The 24,657-nt window shown below is 40.6% G+C and overlaps 1 protein-coding gene across 50 annotated transcripts in view; it reads left to right on the top strand.

Annotated features, from left to right (window-relative positions):
* The window catches only part of LOC137503854 (titin homolog), a 1,065,379-nt gene that overhangs the window by 627,538 nt on the left and 413,184 nt on the right, over positions 1-24,657 (top strand). For all 50 annotated transcript variants that reach the window (XM_068231415.1, XM_068231409.1, XM_068231432.1 and 47 more), the window contains 7 exons: positions 2,649-2,696; positions 5,601-5,717; positions 7,010-7,057; positions 10,260-10,304; positions 10,829-10,885; positions 12,571-12,618; positions 23,763-23,795. In XM_068231415.1, the coding sequence (XP_068087516.1) occupies positions 2,649-2,696; positions 5,601-5,717; positions 7,010-7,057; positions 10,260-10,304; positions 10,829-10,885; positions 12,571-12,618; positions 23,763-23,795 (396 nt within the window). The remainder of the gene's footprint in view (positions 1-2,648; positions 2,697-5,600; positions 5,718-7,009; positions 7,058-10,259; positions 10,305-10,828; positions 10,886-12,570; positions 12,619-23,762; positions 23,796-24,657) is intronic.

The raw sequence follows: 24,657 nt of genomic DNA, 5'->3' as shown, positions 1-24,657 counted from the left end.
ATAGGATTGAAAGGAAACTTTAAAATTGCGTAGATATATGAACACTGCAAAAATTTGAACAGAATAGCTTTAATTGTGAAATGCCTAGAAAACTTAAATGCAGGTAAGTTTAAGGGTCCGTTTCGACTTGTGCGGTGTGAATTAGTTGCAGAAAACGCAAAAATGCATTGGCATGCGGATACGAATTTTACCACGAATTTTACAGCAAATTCGCATACGTTTTCACGTTTTTTTAAGTATGCGAATTTAACCATGTCAGTGCCTGTGTGCTTTTTACATTGATTTTAGGAGAAAACATATACAAATTCACAGTAAAATTTGCGGTAAAATTTGCATCCAAAAACGCATGCAAATTTTCTATTAATTACATTGTATGCGAATCGCACGCCACCTCGCAGTGTGAAAATTCTGATGGCTCTGCTGTGCAGATTTTTCCTGCACAGAAAAATGCTTTGTTTTCCTGGCAAGTGGAAACAGGCTAATTGAGTTGTATTGGTTATTCGAATCTGCGTGTAGAAAACACATGCAGATTTGCGATAGTGGAAACGGGCCCTTAATGAAAATATTATAGGATATTAAAATATGCATTTCAAAATACAACCAGGTTTTCACAGCTATAGGGATATACTATAATGCTAAAAATGCTATTGTTTTAAAGTGCCAACAAATGTAAACTCTAAAAGACTGACCAGTAATAACAGCTATGCCTAAGGATTTGGGAAAAAAAACTAACAAGAATCAATATGTTAATACCCCGAAATGTGATAAAACAAATTTGCCCATTCAAATAAATCAAGGATCAGTCAATTAATGGGATCAAACAATTTTATTCAGGATCAAATACAGTAAAAAAAAAAACAAAAGAAAAACTCCCCAGTACTAAATTGGGTAATTGCTGCCAACTGCTGGATGAACAATGTGGAATGATCAAATTAACCTCTTGAGGACAAGAGATTTATACCCCCCTAATGACCAGGCCATTTTTTACAATTCAGCACTTCACAACAGTAACAGTTTATTGCTCTGTCATACAACCCAAATTAATTTTACCTCCTCTTCTTCTCAGAAATAGATCTTACTTTTGGAGGTATCTGATTGCTGCTGCGATTTGAATCTTTTTTAATTAATTAGAATAGATCATTACAAAAAAAACAACAACCCTATTTCTTCACCTATTTCACCTGTCGTTTAACCAACTTGATAATGGACAATGGACTGGTTAGAACAATGTACTAGATTAAATGACTGATCAAACGACTTGTTGTTTGAACATCTATTAGTTGGACAAATGTCTAAAAGTTGTTTGTACACATGTACGGACCAAACAGTCATTTGAACGACAGTTTGTCCAACGGATCCGCTGAGTGGATCGGCAAACCAGCTGTTATCAGTCGCTCGACAGCACGTATGCTCGTCTAACTTGTCGTTCAAAAATCTATAAACCCTTTGCACTCTCGCATGCAAATGTTCAAACAAATGCATTCACAGATTCACTCATCCAGGCACAACTGTTATCCCTACAGCTAAGTTAAAAGCCGGGGTTTTAGTTCACAGAAGAATGCATTCTTATGCTTAGTCACCTATACTGCGCAGAAGTACCCAGGTAAACATAGGTGTCCTAACTCTGGCCCTGTAACATGCATAGTGCAGACATGCAAACACATTCATTGCATCAAACCTATCAATGGATTAGAAGCACACATCCTGACGTCCTCTCCTTGGACAGACAGTGCATCTTACCAATCGCACAAGGGAGCTAACGTTATGGGCTTGATTCACAAAGCTGTGCAAACTGTTTAGCACGGGTGTGCTAAGCAGTTAGCACGTGAAGTGCTTTTCGCGGACTTTTGCGCGTGCAAAGTGCCGCAATTCGCGCGATCGCGGCACTTTGCGCGTGAAAAAGTCCGCGAAAAGCACTTCACGTGCTAACTGTTTAGCACACCCGTGCTAAACAGTTTGCACCGCTTTGTGAATCAAGCCCTATGTGTCCATGTGCACCATGCACATACTGAATCTGTGAATGCATTTGTTTGAACATTTGCATGCGAGAGTGCGAAGGGTTAATAGATTTTTGCTGTTTTCTAGCCAAACGCCCTTCAGCAACTCCCTTTCCTCAATAACTTATTTAATGTCCTAACTAGAGGCGATGTGCCTGGATATATGTATTTTTTTTTATTTATTTTTTTAACTTGTCGTTCAAACGACAAGTCGGGTGACAAGTTGTTTGAAAAAGTTTAATGTGTGTACGTACCTTAAGACTGAGACAATAAAGTATTATCTAGGATTTATCTAGGATAGTGGCCATGTGACTACTGCAATGAGATCTTATTTCAACTACTATAATCTGAAAGAAGGATTTTTTTTTATAAGTTGCAGGTGAAGTGACTATATCCATTGAGTACCTGCTTTAATTATTTAAATTGTCAGTTGTTTTTGTTTCTCTTTTGAAAAATGAGATCATGTCATGTATGTTGTTGCATCTCTACTTTTACTTTAATTCACAGATCCACTTTAAAGTCTTTTCATTTGTTTGGTAGTATAGTGGAAAAATATTGGAAAAATGTAACTATAGGGTAACATGTTATGTTGCATGTATTAATCTTTCAGAGAGTGGCATATCAATCTGTATCTATGCTTTGTTATTTTAGATACACCACTGGAGAAAGAGGACCAACAAGTACTTGAAACAAAAATTGGTAAGTATTTAGCTTCTAAACAAATAGTGTGGTTAGAGCATTAAAACTATAAAGGCTAGCTCCATCTTTACACACTTTTATTAGTTAACTTGCATTCCAAGGCACTACAGAAAAATATACAATTTAACAATGAAATTGGCAAGATGCTTACACAAGGTCTTTACATTTATTTCTTCTCAAGTTTCTGCATGTTGGTATGTTCTATGGCAGTGTTTCTCGGAATAGTCCTCAAGCACCCCCACCAACAGTGCATGTTTTGCAGCAAACCACAAACATTCACAGGTGAGTTAATTGGTGTCTCGGCAGTGTCCATTCACTACCTCTGTGTTTTCTGCAAAACATGCACTGTTGAGGGTCCTTGAGGATCGAGAAAGGAGATTTCACCTCTGCTATCAGCATGTGAGAGAAGAGAATATTGGAAATACTGCCAGATACTTAGGCCACATTTAAAACATAAGGGACCACTATCGTGAAAATCATAACATTTAAAATACTGTATATTCCAGCGTATAAGATGACTGGGCGTATTAGACGACCCCCCAACTTTTCAAGTTAAAATATAGAGTTTGGGATATACTTGCCATATAAGACTACTCCTCTTCCAATGCAGAACAAATAAAAATATAAAAAACAAAATACTGGTGCTATGTATGAACAGGTACTGGTGCTGTACTGTGTGTGGGATCCAGTATATAACAGTATATAGGCGATTGACTGGTTGGATTGGTCAACTCTCCCTCTTCCTATGTGGATTGGTCAGCACTCCCTGTCTACCTGTTTATCAAAGCAGTATGAAAAAGTAGATTGCGCTGTGCCCATAAAACATGCCTCTTTCACCAGTCTGGCCTGCCTTTGTATCCTATTTACCTCCTTTTCTGCCTCTCAGATCTTGCACATGTGCACCTGTGCCTCTTCACTACAGTCCTCAGCAGCGAGATCTCAGAGGCGGTAACAGGATAGGGCGTATCACCTGGCATCAATGATAGCCCGCGTATAAGATTACCTCTACATTTTCAGAAGATTTTCAACGGTTAAAAAGTATACGCCAAATATACATTACTTGTAAACACATGCAAATAAGAAGTTTGTTTCTTCCTGAGTAAAATGAGCCATAAATTACTTTTCTCTTATGTTGCTGTCACTTACAGTAAGTAGTAGAAATCTGAAATTACCGACAGGTTTTGGACTAGTCTATCTCCTCATGGGGAATTATCAGGGTTTTGTTTATTTTCAAAAGCACTTAGTAACGGGCAGTTGAACTGTCCAACTGTCAAAAAAGTGTGCAGTGAGCAGGGAGGTAGGCCAGCATCATTGTATAAATCCTTTTCAGGAAATGTCTTTATAAAGAATAAAAGCCTTGCTGAAAATCCCCTATGAAGAGATGGACTAGCCCAAAACCTGTCGGTTCTATCAGATTTCTACTACCTACTGTAAGTGACAGCAACATAGAAGAAAAATAATTTATGGCTCATTTTACTCTTAAAAAAACATACTTCTTATTTGTATGTGTTTACAAGTATTTTAAATTTTACAATTTTCGCGATAGTGGTCCTTTAACTACAGACAGCAGTCAGGCATGTTTTTGCAAAACTTGATAACATGGCAGAGTACATTGTCCTGAAAATACTATAAATAACTTTTGAAGACACTAGTCAACAACATCATGATCAGGTCACAATACAGGGGAAATGGGTCTCCCAGCAGGAACTACAGCTGAAAGATCTTTAAAGCATTACATGGAGGAATGACCTCAGTGTCAGATCTGCCACAAAATCTATCAAAACAAGTATTGTGCTTTACACTGGTCGTATTTAGGGTTGATTGGAACAACTGAATTCCAAATTCATCGAAACCCAATGTTTCCCAGGCAAATGCCGAATTTTGTGCTCCAGTTTTTGTGTCCGCAAGGTCTTTTCTAGTGATGTCAAAGGCACCAATGGGGGGCTCTGTAAGAGATTAGTAGCCAAGCCACCCCCTCTCCCCCAAAGCCTATATCCAATCCATGGACAAGGGGTTATTTCCCACCTCTGGTGCCAAACATTTTGAAAGTTTTTATGAATTTTATTAAAAGTTAAATCTAATTTGAATTATTGGCATTTATACCTACATATCAGATAATGGGCATAAACTAGCTACTTAAATGTCCCAGATCCCAGGTTTTTCCGGGCCACCCAGGTCATAGTAGCAGCGTAGTATCCTAGTGGTCTAGTGTTACATAGTTATTTAAGTTTAAAAAGACAAACAGTCATCTAGTTGATCCTTTTGTGACCATTTCAAGTTGTGGACAAAGCACATTCTACTACCAAAAATCTGAAATTTCAAGCAGTTGACAAGTGTAGTTATAAAACCAAAATTTTATGCACATTATTCCCATGCTTGCTGATAAACAGTGCGACCTAGACAACCTGAAACATTAGAAATCTCCAGAAGGGGCTGCATATATTGCACAACCTCAAATGTCTGGATTTTGAGAGCATATTGAAGTTTTAAAACCTAAAGGACCCCAAAGAGAATGAATGGATTCTCACAAGGATCCTCACATCCCAGCAACATCCTTAAAGAGAAATTCAACACACTCACTAAAATATTTACAGCTCAAACAAACACTAGTTTTTGAGAACAAGTATATTCTTTTATCTCAAATATAATTTGAGCCACTAAACCTAAAAAGAATATCTCTAAGTAAAGGAAAAAAAAAAGACTTTTATGTAAAAAACAATGTTTTGTATTTTCCTGTAACTAGGTGCATTACTCTATAATTACTAATTTATGCAAGTTGAATATAATAAATACTAAGAAACAACACATTTATCTATTTTATGTGAAAGTTTTTACAATATTCTGAATAGTTGTAGGTAAAACTCTAATTTCAGTAAAATGTCTACTTTTGTTTGTTTTATTCAGAACAGACAAGTGCCCTTCTGAAGATACTTGCTGCTCTTCAGGACTTTCAAGAGGGAATTGTCCGATTAGGAGGGGACCTAAACCTTTCTTTATATCCACTATATAACATTACAGCAGGTAACTAATTATATACTGTTTAGAAAGAAGACACTGCTGAGTAAGGTTCAGTCACACTAGAACAGATTCCTGCCATGTACGGTACAGCAGATGTGCTGTCACCATGCACAGCATAGAACTTTTGTTCACATAGCTCCAGGTTGTGTGCTTTACATCGTGCATGTTGTACAGTAGCATGCTATGTATGACATCTCTGCTGTCTGGAATAACCCTGCTGTATGAATTGGAAGTGAACAGAAGCAATACATCCATTGGCAACATACTTATATTAATAGATCCTATGGATAGCATAGGAGTCACTAACATATGCGTTGATCTGCTGACTACCTATCCAATAAACAAACTGTTTTCTTTGTTATTGTGGACCAGGCCTAAGACACATAACTTCCACATATGTATTAAGGCTCTCTTAGTTTTTTACAATATAACATTATAAAGATTAATAACTCAAGAATTAAGATGTATGTATATTTGTGGGGACTGTAGGGAGATACACTGCGGTTCAGGAGAGCCTATGTTATCTAATGTCATCATTTTACAGAAAGCAATGAATAACATACTAGAAAGCTTCTGTTCTACTACCACAACTGCTGAGGATAAATAGAAAGAAAATGTGTCACAGTCAGACTCCAGCTCTTCTTTTGGAAGCTTATTGTAAATTGTTTGAGCATTTGACAGTTTCTCAATTCCCCCCCAAAATAATCCTGATGTTCCTTTTTGAAACAAACAGTAAATATACAGTAGGCCTTATATGCAGCTCAAGTCAAATATTAACAAACGCTCTCATAGACGACATATGACTAGGGCATTCACAGATTTTAAAGAGATGTGCCATGCAGGGGCGTAAATACTGCATACGGTCTCCATAATGTACACATTTTGGTAGGATACAAGCCCATAAGTCAGTTTAAAGGTCTGCCAATGACGGGTCCATCAGACCCTCCTACTGGGCGGACATTCAGCTGACTGTTGAGCGGATCGTTCAGAAACAGCTTTATCAGTCTGCCGACAGTGCGTGCACAGGCGCTACTGTCGGCTGAACGTCCGCCCAGCTGACAAATAGACTGAGAAAACCTATTTTTGTTAAAATATTATGACCCATATGCAATTAACTTTTTCTCCTGAGTTTTCTCCCTGGTGTTTATTTTAAATTTGTCATACTTGGGTAGATACAGATGAATTACAGTTCACAATTTAAATTTATGCCATCATATTTTATGTCTGCATACATATGATGTGTACAGTATGGAATATTGCAGAATCTGTTAAAACCTCTGTATTTCCTTTTATAGATGTAACTATGAAAGAACATGAAATCGAACCAGCTCAACCAAAAAAAGGTAGTATGACTGCAAAGTATTTCTAACATATTTTTTTTTACTTTGTGTTTATTAAAAGTAATTTGTTTACAAAACATACAAAAACATTGCACCAATTTGCATATTAGAGGGTTACAATTCACATATCTGCAATAGCATAGAACATACCTGAATATAAAATAAGCTGATTAACTTCCCAAGTCAACCAAGGCCCCTGGGATTTGCCCTTCTAAAGTGGTGGCCTGGAGTCTTAAATCTAAAATCTAAGAACATAGGTGTATTACACGGTAACCTGGTCTCTTAACCAGGCATAATAAGCTGGGACAGTAAAGAGTGGTAAATAACAAACAAGAGAACTAGAATAATATTAATAATGTATTCTAAAGTAATTTGGCAGTCTAAACCTAGCAAGTTATGTATTCAACAGGTCTAAAAAGCAAAATGATCTAAACTAATATAGATTATAAGTGGACAGATTGTTTCTGGTTTCCTGTTACCTCCAATATATCTTTATATTAGGTTGTAGAGTAGATATGAGAGTTTCTTAGTTTGTCTAAACTCATAGCATTAATGTAAATTGTAAATGGGTTACATTAGTTCCTTAGTTGATGCCAATATGTGACTAAAGTATGAGGTTATAGACTTTACATTATGCCGCCAGATCTAAGTTGAGACCAATCTATAGTAAAATGGTCATTTTTAAGTTTGGGATGAGTTCTAGATATTAGAACCTTTTCTAAAAATAGGTTTTGTTGGAGTAAGTATTTGCATTGCTGAGGATAGGGGATATTGGCTGATCTACAGTTAATGAAGATTAAGTGTCTTGTTGCACATAAAAGATGCAACATTATACGCCTAAAGTAGTGTGCAGCAGAAAGGATGTGGGTATATTCCTAAAGTATGTGGAAGATGCTTAAAGAGTAACTGTTAGCCCCAAAAATGAAATTTAAATCTCTATTGCAATGCATCTCTCTCACATGTGATTCTCTCACATGTGACTCGGCGGCGGCTGCTCTGCGGTGGCGGCGCTGGAAGTGCTCCCGCTCTCTCTCCGTGTCAGAGCGGTCAGCTGTTTGGGGTGAGAATATATCGGCACCTGGTCCTGGGGGGGGAGAGGGGGGTCGGGCAGACATAGGTATGCTCTGCATGCTCATCAGTATCTGATATACGGCTTTGCGTCCGGAGCTTGGGGAAAAGGCTACATAGTAAAAAAAATAGATTGATTTTTAACTTCTGCATTGCCTTTTTGGCTCACTTAAATAATAAATAAAACATTGCAATAGAGATTTAAATTTCATTTTTGGGGCTAACAGTTACTCTTTAACCAATATTCAGTAACTACTGATGACAAAGCAATCAGCAGGGCTGACAGGCATCTGGTATTGTTTAAAAGGAAATAAATGTGGTAGTCTTCATATCCCTCTCAGTCCAAGTGTACATTAAGTACAGTGAAAAGAAAGTTGTTTTAACCACTCTGCGTCTGCGACCGCCTAGCGCAGGATGGCGGCTGCAGAGTGGCTCTCTCGTTCCTACACCAAGCACCGGTGCGTCATCTCGCGATGCTCGAGATTAGCAGGAAAAGATCGCTCATGCCCGTTCACTGCAGGAGGAATGGGGAGATGGCTGTGAACAGCCTTCCAACTGTGATCGGAGCTGGCAGGATGTAAAGATTAAAAAAGGCAAAATACATTTGCACAGTGCTGCGATCAGATACAGAGCTGTCCCCAGGAGAGAGAGGCACACAACTGAGTCCCTCTCATAGGCTATAGGCTAATGCCTATGAGAGGTGGTGTAATGGTGGATCTCGAGGTGGAGGGAGGGAAATAAAAAAAAGACAAAATTTAATTATAAAAAAAACCTTTATAAATGAATAGTAAAGAAAAACAGATGTCGCCAACAGAAAGCTCTGTTGGTGGCAAGAAAAGGAGGCAAGATTCATTTGTGTGCTAAGTTGTATGGCCATGCAGTGAACTGTTAAAGCAGCAGTGTGCTGAATTGTAAAAAATGGCTTGGTCACTGGGGAAAGTAAGCCTGTGGTCCTCGAGGTTAAATTTAGACTAAAACATTTTATGTAAAACATAATACTAAGTACTCTTGATGAGCTAAACTACTGTATCTAGGCACACTGTTACTGAATAGTGTTCATGCAGTGACTGTGATGTTTTATATTTGCTGCTTGTTATAATTTACTGTGACTTATCTGTTCATATTATGTGATGTGTTTCTTATGATAAGTTATCAGCTAACAGGCAAGAGTTGACATTAAAGGGGCCCATGCACCTAATGATTTTCCCGCCGATATACGGCTAATTCGATCACAGTGATCAAATCGGCTGTGAAATCGCCGTGCACATCGCTGACAGAATGATGGATTTCCATCCAAAATCGATCATTCCCGTCGATCCGTCCGTGTGGAACATTTTTCTCGATCGCCGGCAGGTCTGGAGTGCGTCGATAGCGGCGTTTGAATGTCCGACGACCGACGCAATACAGTGGGTATACATTACCTGTTCCAGCCCCTGGTCTGTGCTGTCTCCTCCGCTCTGGTCTGGTCTGGTCTCCGGCATGCTTCACTCCTTCTTGCCCGGCAGGAAGTTTAAACAGTAGAGGGCGCTCTACTGTTTAAACTTCCTGCCGGCAGGAAGAAGTGAAGCATGCCGGAGACCAGACCAGAGCTTAGAAGAAGACAGCAGAGACCTGGGGAGTCGTGCCGGCGGAGCAGGTAATGTATGCGGGGGGGGGGGGGGGAGTGGCGGCAGCACCACCACCACCACAGATTGTGAACGGTTTCAGGCTGAAATCGGTTCACGATCTTTTTGCAGTAAGGCAGCCATACAAGAGGGATCTATCTGTTGGTCGAATCTGATGGCAAATCGACCAGTGTATGGCCACCTTAAGAGATCTGCCAAATGATTTTTTTAAGTAGTATCCCTATGCATTCCCTCCCTTTATGGAAATTATATCACTAATAGTGAATTCTCTTTGACCATTTCCCCTCCATGCCCCCATTCCCTCACTCCCTATTTCTGGTAACATGATGTTTTAACTACTCTTCCAAAAGTGAGCGTTGGAGGGCATTTTGTATGGATAAATACTTAATCATAGCAGGCATAGCCAACAGATGGACAAGTAGATGAACCAGTAGACTGGTTCAGCTGGTCCTTTATGTATTGACTGATCACTGTTTTTACAATTGTTTAAAAAGTATTTCTTTCTTTGGAAGCTCATTTGAAGAAACACAAAGAAGACAAAGCTGAGCAAACGAAAGGTAGGTTAAAGCAAAAGTATACAGTATATTTTTAGAGCATACATTTTTTAGTTCTCTTCAGAAAGTTTGCATGGCTTTTTATGGTATTTGTATTCCAGTTGCAAATTTGCTGTTTTATTACAGTACTTCCTGTGCAATTCTTATTTAATTTATATATTCCTTTTTCTATTTTATATATTCCATTCCTAGTAGCCATCAGTAGATCAGATTTGCACTCTGGTTAATTGACTATAGTGATTATAGAAAAAGCCACAACGACAAGCTATGGTTTTACAGGTTTATTTTTTGTTTTTTTTTATAAATGATAAACGTGCACTGGAAATGATAGTACAGTCTGTTAAAAGAGAAAATCTATTGTTTAAACAAGCACATTGGTAAGGTTATTAGCATCACGTGTGTATGTGTTTAAGATTATATGTACAGTTGCAGAAGCAACATATCATATGTGAACTGTGTTCAGTTTTGAAAATTAAATTAAATTGCAGTTTTTTTTATTGTAATTCTTGTCTGTTTACATTTTTTAGAGACATTTGCAAAAAAAACTAGAAAAGAGACCAAAGAGCCAGTGAAACCAGAGAAAGGTACATTTTCAATGTTGCACAAGCTTGACTGACTAAATCATTTTATGAGAAAAACATAAAAAATACAAATTAATTTGCATGTTTGTTTAGTACTCTAGCTGTTGGTGAAGTTAGCATTTCTTATATAGGGCTTGATTCACAAAGCGGTGCTAACTGTTAGCACGCCTGTGAAAACCCCCTTAGCATGTCTAAACGAGCTTTTCGCGCGTAAAACTTTTTGCGCGTAAAACTTTACGTGCGCACTGCACAGAGTGCAGAGTGGCTTCATAGGCCAGTAATGAACTACCTTAATAAAGTCAGCATGCAGTAACGATATGTTGCCCAGTCATCCCAAGGCAAGACACTAAAAGTTGTCACTGACCATTTCTATGTGAGGATGCTTTATAAGCAGACAGCCCTATTCTGTAATGCAATCCTGACACTGTAAATTAGGCTCTTGGAAAACACAAACTGATCATACAATGTGAAAAAAAAATCTAATCAGAAGTTACCTTTGTGGCACACCTGTAATATTACTATGCTTGTACAGTTTGGTTTTCTGTAATGTATTAAAGCGGATCCGAGATAAAAAAGTAAAAATTTGTTTTTGAGAAGATCTGCTGTATTTTTTTCTATGGAGTTCTGGAGTTTTACTACTGTGTGAGATGGAATAAATGAGCTGTTATCCAAATGTTGATCTGCTCATAGTGTATGGACCTTATTCCTGTCACAAACTTCAGTACAAAATTAATGTTTAAAAAAAAAAAAAATCAAAAGATTTAGGATTCTAAGAAAAATATTGAAAGCATACATGATGTTACTTGGGACATTATGAGGTAAACATATACATATATAGTTTTTATACAATTAAGAAATTATCTGAAGTCCATTTCTGATTTTCAGTATAGCAAAAGTTAAAAACTTGAGCTATCTACGTAAATTAACCTGTTGAACAGCTTGTCGGATTAAGGTCTGGTTTCCTGAAAAGTGAATAGAAGCTAAAAGCTTGTTGTCTGTCAGGGAGAAGACATGGCATAATGTTTTAGTGCAGGAAAGTTCAAAAGTTTGTAACTTCTGCTCCTTATTTCACCTTAAAAGGCAAAGTAGCTGTGACAGTCTGTTGCAATCACAAAAAAAGCTGTAAAAATGAACATAAAAATATGAGATTATTTTCTATTCTACTGATGTTTTGTTTACCATTCTTACTACACATACAATTCATTATCTCATAAGTTTATTTTTACTTTAAAGTATGTTTTTTTTCTACAAAGTTTGTTGAGCTTTTTAATGTAATAGGGTATTGCCTTTTTTTTTACTTTTGCTCGAGGCTTCCTCTTGATTACATCCAGTTATATATATTGAACTACAGATCATGATGACAAATTTTACACTATGCAATTTTATATTACTTTCTGACACATCATTAAATTATATTTACCTAATATTGGCACAGTACTGTACTGGCAGTGTTTGTTTGAGTGTTTTAATAAAACATAGCAGTATTTTAATTTCATAAAGAAATGCTATCATTTGACTTCAAATAAAAATATTGTTTTGTAAAGTGGCTAATTTCGTTTGATATAAGTTTAATAATCGACAGCCTGCAGATGCATTTTCATTAGCTAAAACATGTAAATCAGCTTAACTTTAGTTGATCTGTACAATGAAAGATGTAAAACACCTCACTGCTTTTCTTAATTTTATAGAGAAACAGGCGAAAAAATCTGACAAGGAGCCCATGAAACCAAAAACAGGTAAATGTTATGCTTTGAAGTGTGATCGAGAATGGGGATTGCATAGATACATTTCTATTGTATACATTAAAAAATACTTTTTCTTCAAAAGCTACCAGCTGAATATGTTTTAAACATGCTCTCTAGTCAGCTGTCATATTTGAGTCAAAAATAAGCAAGTACCGTAGTTTTGAATCAGGATGATACATTTATTGATTAGCTTAACCTGCCTGGCGTTCTATTAAGATCGCCAGGCAGGCTGCGGGAGGGTTTTTTTTTAATAAAAAAAAAACTATTTCATGCAGCCAACTGAAAGTTGGCTGCATGAAAGCCCACTAGAGGGCGCTCCGGAGGCGATCTTCCGATCGCCTCCGGCGCCCAGAATAAACAAGGAAGGCCGCAATGAGCGGCCTTCCTTGTTTTGCTTACATCGTCGCCATAGCGACGAGCGGAGTGACGTCATCGACGTCAGCCGACGTCCTGACGTCAGCCGCCTCCGATCCAGCCCTTAGCGCTGGCCGGAACTTTTTGTTCCGGCTACGCTGGGCTCAGGCGGCTAGGGGGGCCCTCTTTCGCCGCTGCTCGCGGCGGATCGCCGCAGAGCGGCGGCGATCAGGCAGCACACGCGGCTGGCAAAGTGCCGGCTGCGTGTGCTGCTTTTTATTTGAGCCAAATCGGCCCAGCAGGGCCTGAGCGGCAGGCTCCGGCGGTACTGGACGAGCTGAGCTCGTCCAGACCGCCCAGCAGGTTAAAGGACGACTGAAGTGATAGAGATATGGAGGCTGCCATATTTATTTCCATTTAAGCAGTAACAGTTGCCTGGCTGTCCCACTGATCCTCCGCCTCTAATACTTTTAGCCATAGACCCTGAACAAGCATGCAGCAGATCAGAGGTTTCTGACATTATTGTGAGATCAATGTAAAAAAATATGGCAGCCTCCATATTCTTCTGACTTCAGTTGTCCTTTAAAAGCATACGAGTAAGCAAGCCTTTGGCTGTTAACCCTTCTTCAGACTTGGTTCCTGTATTTTTTCTGACAAGTTGTAGAAAGCACAGCTCATATACTACTCATGTCAAAAGGAGATACCAAGATAGCTTTGCATAAATAAATAATGACATTCAGATGTCTTAATTACAACAGAACAATAAGGAGAGTAATGAAAGGATGTTTGACAGATAGATAAGACCCTTTGTTTGCTCAACCACAAACAGGCTGGCATGGGGAGAGATCTTAAATTATCATAATGGATGCAGTATCTGCTTAGGCTGAAAAGAAAAGTAGAATTTACAAATGAATCCCCTTATTAAATTGGGACTATATTTCAAAAACTAAAAGTAAAATATGAGTAACTACTCTACAACAAAGAACATTTGAAAGCATTTATTATTTACTGTCATTGTAGAAAACGGTAAAAGTAGCCTATCTCTGCTCTTTGGCAAAGGGAAGAATCTCCCTGTGCTTGTGTCTTGACTCTGCCCCTCCCCCCCCCCCCCCCCGCTTTTTGCTTAAAGAGGAATTTCATCCTAAACCAACATACTGTCATTAAGTTAAATTAGTTATGTTAATTAAAATAGATAGGTAAAATAATCTCTCACCCACCCTGTTTTAACCACTTAAGGACTGCAGTCATAAAACCCCTTAAGGACCAGAGCCTTTTTTTCCATTCGGACCACTGCAGCTTTCACGGTTTATTGCTCAGTCATACAACCTACCACCTAAATGAATTCTACCTCCTTTTCTTGTCACTAATACAGCTTTCTTTCGGTGCTATTTGATTGCTGCTGCGAGTTTTAGTTTTTATTATATTCATCAAAAAAGACATGAATTTTGTCAAAAAAATGACTTTTTTAACTTTCTGTGCTGACATTTTTCAAATAAAGTAAAATTTCCTATACATTTGAGCGCGAAAGTTATTCTGATACATGTCTTTGATAAAAAAAAACCCATTCAGTGTATATTTATTGGATTGGGTAAAAGTTATAGCGTTTACAAACTATGGTGCCAAAAGTGAATTTTCCCATTTTCAAGCATCTCTGACTTTTCTGCGCACCTGTCAGGTTTCATGAGGGGCTAAAATTCCAGGATAGTACAAATCCCCCCCAAATGACCCCATTTTGGAAAGAAGACATCCCAAAGTATTCAGTGAGAGGCATGGTGAGTTCATAGAAGATTTTATTTTTTGTCACAAGTTAGCGGAAAATGACACTTTGTAACAAAAAAAAAAAAAAAAAAAGTTTCCATTTCTTCTAACTTGCGACAAAAAAAAATGAAATCTGCCACGGACTCACTATGCTACTCTCTGAATACCTTGAAGTGTCTACTTTCCAAAATGGGGTCATTTGTGGGGTGTGTTCACTGTCCTGGCATTTTGGGGGGTGCCTAATTGTAAGCACCCCTGTAAAGCCTAAAGATGCTCATTGGACTTTGGGCCCCTTAGCGCAGTTAGGCTGCAAAAAAGTGCCACACATGTGGTATTGCCGTACTCAGGAGAAGTAGTATAATGTGTTTTGGGGTGTATTTTTACACATACCCATGCTGGGTGGGAGAAATATCTCCGTAAATGACAATTGTTTTCTTTTTTTAACACACAATTGTCAATTTATAGAGATATTTCTCCCACTCAGCATGGGTATGTGGAAAAATACACCCCAAAACACATTATACTACTTCTCCTGAGTACGGCGATACCACATGTGTGGCACTTTTTTGCACCCTAACTGCGCTAAGGGGCCCAAAGTCCAATGAGTACCTTTAGGATTTCACAGGTCATTTTGAGAAATTTCGTTTCAAGACTGCTCCTCACGGTTTAGGGCCCCTAAAATGCCAGGACAGTATAGGAATCCCACAAATTACCCCATTTTAGAAAGAAGACACCCCAAGGTATTCCATTAGGAGGATGGTGAGTTCATAGAAGATTTTTTTTTTTTGTCACAAGTTAGCGGAAATTGATTTTAATTGTTTTTTTTCACAAAGTGTCATTTTCTGCTAACTTGTGACAAAAATAAAATCTTCTATGAACTCACCATACTCCTAACGGAATACCTTGGGGTGTCTTCTTTCTAAAATGGGGTCATTTGTGGGGTTCCTATACTGCCCTGGCATTTTAGGGGCCCTAAACCGTGAGGAGTAGTCTTGAAACCAAATGTCGCAAAATGACCTGTAAAATCCTAAAGGTACTCATTGGACTTTGGGCCCCTTAGCGCACTTAGGGTGCAAGAAAGTGCCACACATGTGGTACCGCCGTACTCAGGAGAAGTAGTATAATGTGTTTTGGGGTGTATTTTTACACATACAGATGCTAGGTGGGAGAAATATCTCTGTAAATGACAATTATTTGATTTTTTTTACACACAATTGTCCATTTACAGAGAGATTTCTCCCACCCAGCATGGGTATGTATAAAAATACACCTCAAAACACATTATACTACTTCTTCTGAGTACAGCGATACCACATGTGTGACACTTTTTTGCAACCTAGGTGCGCTAAGGGGCCTAACGTCCTATTCACAGGTCATTTTGAGGCATTTGGATTCTAGACTACTCCTCACGGTTTAGGGCCCCTAAAATGCCAGGGCAGTATAGGAAACCCACAAGTGACCCCATTTTAGAATGAAGACACCCCAAGGTATTCCGTTAGGGGTATGGTGAGTTCATAGAAGATTTTTTTTTGTCACAAGTTAGCGGAAAATGACACTTTGTGAAAAAAAAAACAATACATATCAATTTCCGCTAACTTGTGACAAAAAATAAAATCTTCTATGAACTCACCATACTCCTAACGGAATACCTTGGGGTGTCTTCTTTCTAGAATGGGGTCATTTGTGGGGTTCCAATACTGCCCTGGCATTTTAGGGGCCCTAAACCGTGAGTAGTCGTCTTGAACCCAAATGTCTCAAAATGACCTGTGAAATCCTAAAGGTACTCATTGGACTTTGGGCCCCTTAGCACAGTTAGGCTGCAAAAAAAGTGTCACACATGTGGTATCGCCGTACTCAGAAGAAGTAGTATAATGTGTTTTGTGGTGTATTTTTACATATAACCATGCTGGGTGGGAGAAATATCTCTGTAAATGACACATTTTTGATTTTTTTTACACACAATTGTCCATTTACAGAGAGATTTCTCCCACCCAGCATGGGTATGTGTAAAAATACACCACAAAACACATTATACTACTTCTCCTGAGTATGGCGATACTACATGTGTGACACTTTTTTGCAGCCTAGGTGCGCTAAGGGGCCCAACGTCCTATTCACAGGTCATTTTGAGGCATTTGTTTTCTAGACTACTCCCCACGGTTTAGGGCCCCTAAAATGCCAGGGCAGTATAGGAACCCCACAAGTGACCCCATTTTAGAAAGACGACACCCCAAGGTATTCCGTTAGGGGTATGGTGAGTTCATAGAAGATTTTATTTTTTGTCACAAGTTAGTGAAAAATGACACTTTGTGAAAAAAACAATAAAAATCCAATTTCCGCTAACTTTTGACAAAAAATAAAATCTTCTATGAACTCATCATACACCTAACAGAATACCTTGGGGTGTCTTCTTTCTAAAATGGGGTCACTTGTGGGGTTCCTATACTGCCCTGGCATTTTACGGGCCCAAAACTGTGAGTAGTCTGGAAACCAAATTTCTCAAAATGACTGTTCAGGGGTATAAGCATCTGCAAATTTTGATGACAGGTGGTCTATGAGAGGGCAAATTTTGTGGAAACGGTCATAAGCAGGGTGGCCTCTTAGATGACAGGATGTATTGGGCCTGATCTGATGGATAGGAGTGCTAGGGGGGTGACAGGAGGTGATTGATGGGTATCTCAGGGGGCGGTTAGAGGGGAAAATAGATGCAATCAATGCACTGGGGAGGTGATCGGAAGGGGGTCTGAGGGGGATCTGAGGGTTTGGCCGAGTGATCAGGAGCCCACACGGGGCAAATTAGGGCCTGATCTGATGGGTAGGTGTGCTAGGGGGTGACAGGAGGTGATTTATGGGTGTCTCAAGGTGTGATTAGAGGGGGGAAATAGATGCAAGCAATGCACTAGCGAGGTGATCAGGGCTGGGGTCTGAGGGCATTCTGAGGTGTGGGCGGGTGATTGGGTGCCCGCAAGGGGCAGATTAGGGTCTAATCTGATGGGTAACAGTGACAGGTGGTGATAGGGGGTGATTGATGGGTAATTAGTGGGTGTTTAGAGGAGAGAAGAGATGTAAACACTGCACTTGGGAGGTGATCTGATGTCGGATCTGCGGGCGATCTATTGGTGTGGGTGGGTGATCAGATTGCCCGCAAGGGGCAGGTTAGGGGCTGATTGATGGGTGGCAGTGACAGGGGGTGATTGATGGGTGGCAGTGACAGGGGGTGATTGATGGGTGATTGACAGGTGATCAGTGGGTTATTACAGGGAATAACAGATGTAAATATTGCACTGGCGAATTGATAAGGGGGGGGTCTGAGGGCAATCTGAGCGTGTGGGCGGGTGATTGGGTGCCCGCAAGGGGCAGATTAGGGTCTAATCTGATGGGTAACAGTGACAGGTGGTGATAGGGGGTGATTGATGGGTAATTAGTGGGTGTTTAGAGGAGAGAATAGATGTAAACACTGAGCTTGGGAGGTGATCTGATGTCGGATCTGCGGGCGATCTATTGGTGTGGGTGGGTGATCAGATTGCCCGCAAGGGGCAGGTTAGGGGCTGATTGATGGGTGGCAGTGACAGGGGGTGATTGATGGGTGGCAGTGACAGGGGGTGATTGACAGGTGATCAGTGGGTTATTACAGGGAAGAACGGATGTAAATAATGCACTGGCGAATCGATATGGGGGGGTTTGAGGGCAATCTGAGCGTGTGGGCGGGCGATTGGGTGCCCGCAAGGGTCTAATCTGATGGGTAACAGTGACAGGTGGTGATAGGGGGTGATTGATGGGTAATTAGTGGGTGTTTAGAGGAGAGAATACATGTAAACGATGGATTTGGGAGGTGATCTGATGTCGGATCTGCGGGCGATCTATTGGTGTGGGAGGGTGATCAGATTGCCCGCAAGGGGCAGGTTAGGGGCTGATTGATGGGTGGCAGTGACAGGGGGTGATTGATGGGTGGCAGTGACAGGGGGTGATTGACAGGTGATCAGTGGGTTATTACAGGGAAGAACGGATGTAAATAATGCACTGGCAAATCGATAAGGGGGGGGGGGTTGAGGGCAATCTGAGCGTGTGGGCGGGCGATTGGGTGCCCGCAAGGGTCTAATCTGATGGGTAACAGTGACAGGTGGTGATAGGGGGTGATTGATGGGTGATTGATGGGTAATTAGTGGGTGTTTAGAGGAGAGAATAGATGTAAACGATGGATTTGGGAGGTGATCTGATGTCGGATCTGCGGGCGATCTATTGGTGTGGGTGGGTGATCAGATTGCCCGCAAGGGGCAGGTTAGGGGCTGATTGATGGGTGGCAGTGACAGGGGGTGATTGACGGGTGATTGACAGGTGATTGACAGGTGATTGACAGGTGATTGACAGTTGATCAGGGGGGATAGATGCATACAGTACACAGGGGGGGGAGGGTCTGGGGGGGTCTGGGGAGAATCTGAGGGGTGGGGGGGTGATCAGGAGGGAGCAGGGGGCAGTTTAGGGACTAAAAAAAAAAATAGCGTTGACAGATAGTGACAGGGAGTGATTGATTGGTGATTAGGGGGGTGATTGTGTGCAAATGGTGGTCTGGGGGGTGGGCAGGGGGGGGTCTGAGGGGTACTGTGGGCGATCAGGGGGCAGGGGGGGGCAGATCAGTGTGTTTGGGTGCAGACTAGGGTGGCTGCAGCCTGCCCTGGTGGTCCCTCGGACACTGGGACCACCAGGGCAGGAGGCAGCCTGTATAATACACTTTGTATACATTACAAAGTGTATTATACACTTTGTAGCGGCGATCGTGGGGTTAACAACCCGCCGGCGCTTCCGATTGGCCGGCGGGTTGACGTCGCGGGTGGGCGGAGCCTATTGCCGGTGGATGCGCGCGCATCCCAGCGCGCGATCCCCGGCCAGAGAGTGCCCCAGGACCTGACGCCAATCTGCGTTACGTGGTCCTGGGGCTGCCACTTTGCCGCCGCCAATATGAAGTAGGCGGTCGGCAAGTGGTTAAAAGAACAGGCAAATGTTTGTGATTTCATGGGGTAGCCATCTTTTTTGGTTGAAAAGAGGTGACAGGGAGCATGAGACACAGTTTCAACTGTCCTGTGTCCTGATCACCTCTCCCAGTTGCTAGGCAATGAGAACAACATTATCGGAAATCCCATCATGCTTTGCACAGTATCAGGGAAACTGTTTTATTCAATGGGGCGGAGCTTAGCTTCTGTGTAGCCAAAAATGAGGCTTGGATGAAAAAAAGTTCTGATGCTGTGAAACTGTTAAAAAAAACACCAAGCCTTTTCAGTGCTGCTGAGTAGATTTTTAGTCTGGAGGTTCACTTTAAGTTAAGAGTTATATAATCTACTGTAAATATGTATGGTATTTAAACTATAGGATTTTGGTTGTAAATATCTTCAAAGAAATTCAAAGAATACTTCAAAGAAATTGATGAAGAAGTCACATCAAGCAACCTCCTTCACCTCCGCCTAACCACCTGTGACCTGAATCCTGGCCCAACACAGTTCATGTTGAACTGCTCCGACCTGCTCGTACCGGTATTCCTCAAAATGGTTAACTGTTCCTTACAATCAGGGATATTTCCTGCTTTACTGAAGGAAGCAATCATCAGGCCTCTCCTCAAAAAAACCCTCCCTGGACCCAGATGCAATGACCAGCTACAGACCTGTCTCTAACCTCCCTTTTCTGGGCAAGCTAATTGAAAAAGCTGTTTACCTCCAGCTAGAAGCCATAATCCTACAAAACAACAGTTATGACCCATTCCAGTCTGCCTTCAGGAAACACCACAGCACTGAAACTGCCCTCATCCAAATATGCAACCACCTGCTCATGGCAAGAGACAGAGGAGAGTGCTCGATCCTCATACTGCTAGACCTTTCTGCAGCCTTTGATACAGTTGACCATGACATCTTGATAAACAGGCTACAGGAATTCTGCGGCATTGATGGCATAGTTCTTCAGTGGTTCCAATCCTTCTTGAGTGGCAGAACCCACAAAGTGTCTATGGGGCCCTTCCAGTCCACCGCTGTATCACTTAAGTATGGGGTGCCCCAGGGCTCAATCCTCTCTCCCCTGCTTTTCACGATTTACATGTTACCGCTTGGAAAACTAATCCAAAAACATGGCCTGACATACCACTGCTATGCAGACGACACCCAACTATATCTTTCCTTCAAGCCTGGTGTGACAGACCCAACTCTAACTATAAACGCCTGCTTTCGTGAACTACAGCAATGGATGAATGACAACTGGCTGAAACTAAATGCAGACAAAACTGAAGTCCTTCTGATTGGAGGGCAGAGCATGATAACAAAACAACTTAACTTGCAGTCTTCACCACTGGGAATAGGAGGCACGGATCTACACAGCTCCGATCATGTGCGTAGCCTGGGAGTTCTAATTGATGGGGATTTAAACTTCAGAACTCAAATCTCTGCTGTGGTGAAATCATCCTATTTTCACCTGAAGAACATTGCAAAAATCAAGCACCTCATCCCCCAGAAGATCTGCCAACCTTAGTCCATGCCTTTATCACATCCCGACTGGACTACTGTAATGCTCTCTACACTGGCCTTCCAAAAAAGGTCTTGTACCACCTACAGCTGATACAGAATACTGCTGCCAGACTGGTAACCAACTAACCCCGTCACTGCCACATAACGCCAGTCCTGCACTCCCTTCACTGGCTACCTATAGAATGGAGGGTCCTTTTCAAGATCGGCCTACTGACATTTAAATCCCTGAATAATCTAGGCCCTGGATACATGAAAGATATGTTGCAGCTATGTAGCAATCCCCGCATTCTCAGATCCACTGGTTCTAATAATCTAGTCATACCCAGAGTCCACTTGGAAACTTTTGGTCCCAGAGCCTTCTGTCATGCTGCCCCTACGTTTTGGAACTCCTTACCTCAACAGATCAGGACAGCTCCATCCCTGGACGTGTTTAAATCCAGACTGAAAACCCACCTGTTCAGTTTGGCATTTGCAGAAATATAACTTTTGTTGTGTGAATACTTCATCCTACTACTAATTACTGAATCTGAGAGAGCCTATGCGCTTAGAGTCCTATGGGAGGAAAGCGCTCTAGAAATGTTATTGTATTGTATTGTATAAATATTCATTGAAAGCTAAGAATGCTAAAGAATTTCAACAAACATGTCTGTGAGAAATAGGTAAAGTATGATAAACTGTAGCAGTAGAGTATTGTACCATGTTAACCATCAGTAAAAGCAAGAAGTTTTAAATGGTATCGTCCCGACTTAAGACATCTTGCTTATGATAAACTCATATTCCTTAGATAGTTTTCAGGTGGCCACAGCTATTCATATTTTCTCCTTCCTTGTATGCTTTATGCTTAAAGCAACACTATCAATACCCAAGTGTTCTAAAATGACAACATACAAATAATGTCTAAGTAGCTGTGTAAACATTTTCCTACTTTTCATGTTAAATATCAGAGGCAAAAGCTTTAACCTCCCTGGCGGTATGATTCCTGTGGCCTTGCGGCCGCAGGAGGGTTTTTTCAACCTTTTTTTTTCCCTGCGGCGTCCCCCCATATGCGCCGATCGCCGCCGGCGCATATGCCCAACCGGAAATCCCGTTCTGAACGGGATTTCCATGAGGGCTTCCCTGTCGCCATGGCGATGGGCGCGATGATGTCATCGACGTCGTGACGTCAGAGGGAGTCCCGATCCACTCCTCAGCGCTGCCTGGCACTGATTAGCCAGGCAGCGCACGGGTCTCCGGGGGGGCACCCTCTGATGCTGCGGGTAGCGGCGAATCGGCACGGAGCGGCGGCAATCATGAGTAACACGCAGCTAGCAAAGTGCTAGCTGCGTGTAAAAAAAAATTATGCAGATCGGCCCAGCGGGGCCTGAGAGATCCTCCTGTGCGGCTTACTCCGTGTCCAGCATGGGGTTACCGCTAAGGAGGTTAATTGATTGTGTGTAGGATTTAGCTCTATTGGGGCAAATCATTTACAGTGGGGGTGTCTGCATCAATGCACAGCCAGTATTGTTTTTTGCATATCAGACTACAGAGTATTTTTCCGTGAAATAAAAAAAAAGTATGAAAGCTGTGGAGTTACAGACCATTACAAATGTTTTAAATAAGTTACATTTCCTCTGCTCTCTTAAAGACAGCTCAGAAACAGGCAGCTTCTGAGAGCTCGCTGACACACAGTTACACACAGAGATAACAGTGAGGAAATTACACTGTGTGGGAAATCCCCCTCCACTCATTGTTCACTCTCCTGTCAGAATTCAGCAGACTGCTGTCAGTTCAGAGTGAAGGGAATTTGTTACATTTAACAAAAGAGTTAAGCAAATGAAATGTATACATCATTATTTACCAGCACTTCAGGAACTCTCTCAAACTCAGGTTAAAAAACACATGGTAATTGATAGTGTCCCTTTAAACTCAAGTCTAGACAATATCTGGGCTCCTTTGGGGCTTGTAATTATTCGCTATTATAATTTCTTCTTCACTTTGTTAGCTATTTTATTGCATTGTACCATGTCCCATTCTCACAATTGTGTACTATTGGAATTAATACACTTGTTTTTGTGAATGGCTTGTTTATTCTTGTGTAGTTTACATCAATAAAAGCGAGTAAAAACCTATGAAAATGAGAATTTTGACTAATTTACATATAGATGGCAGTGGAACTTCAAGCAGAAAGAATACAATAAGTTTACTACTGCAATATAAAAGTAAATCTCTTACACATAGAATTTTGAAAATATAAGAAATAAGGTGTACATGTAAAAATGGCTTGGAGCCTTTTTTACACAGATGGCTCTGGAGCCCATTTCAGCTGATACCGCTATAAGTGCATAAGATATCTGTATAAAAATTCATTCAAATATGCAACTCTTGTATTGTGTTTCTGGTTGCTGGAATAATAAATCAGTAACCTATTGCTCTCATTTGATCAGTTATTTCTATATTTTCAAGGTTGAATACGAAGAGTCCTTTAATTAACATTTCTATAATCATGATACTCTAACTGTACATGTATGTTTGCTTTTACAGGGACTGCTAAAAAAGAACCTGAACTGAAGAAAGGTAATTATGTAATATATCTAATTATAATCAAAGTGATCAAGTATAGAGGCACAAACTCAGCACTACATATGGGTGTCAAAAATACATTTCATTCATCGTATTTAAAAAAAAAAAACCTTAACTGCAACTTTATTTGCTTGAAATTTTGAAAAACATGAACAGGTGGACCTCTTCAATTCTTTGAATCACCATCTGATGTCCATATAAAGATGTAGAACAAAAGAAAGGAAAGAGTATCTGCACAGAGGATTCTCATAAAAAATACTAAAGCAGCTAATCTCCCAAGACTGCTCCAAAGAGTCAAGAAAGTCAAAATTCATCTTGAATAAATAAACTCTGAAAGAAATCAAACAGATTTCAACCTAAGCATAACACTAAAACAAATTGAGTCTGCAACTTAATAAGCATAGAAACACCTTGATAAGATTTAGGCATCATCTGTTGAGGCACTTATCAAGTTGTTTGTTTGCTTATTTAGTTTCAGACTCTGTTTGTTTTGTTTTTACACATAAAGATGTAGAGTCTGTATTTATACATTTTTTTTTACTATCCAATTAAAGCAAGTAGGAAGCTAGTAACAATAATATGGATATACCCTGCAGAGGTTAAAGGAGTATCAGCCTTCTGCTGGGAGTCAACATATTATAGTGATGCACTGCCCTTGTCAGCAAGCTGTGTGCAAAAAACGTGCTCCACCAGACTTTCGGCCAATAAACCTCATGGTTTATTGTATGCTTTACAAAGATAGGTTTTACAGAAACAATGGCTTGGACTGTGTGCCCTTTGTCAAGTGTTTTCCCATTATACCATTAACACTAGATAGACTAGATAGACACTGGTTACACTAAGCAACCCCCAGAAT

The sequence above is a fragment of the Hyperolius riggenbachi genome, chromosome 4, assembly GCF_040937935.1.
Source record: "Hyperolius riggenbachi isolate aHypRig1 chromosome 4, aHypRig1.pri, whole genome shotgun sequence".
Lineage (NCBI taxonomy): Eukaryota > Metazoa > Chordata > Amphibia > Anura > Hyperoliidae > Hyperolius > Hyperolius riggenbachi.
This window is presented reverse-complemented; position numbering and strand designations above follow the sequence as displayed.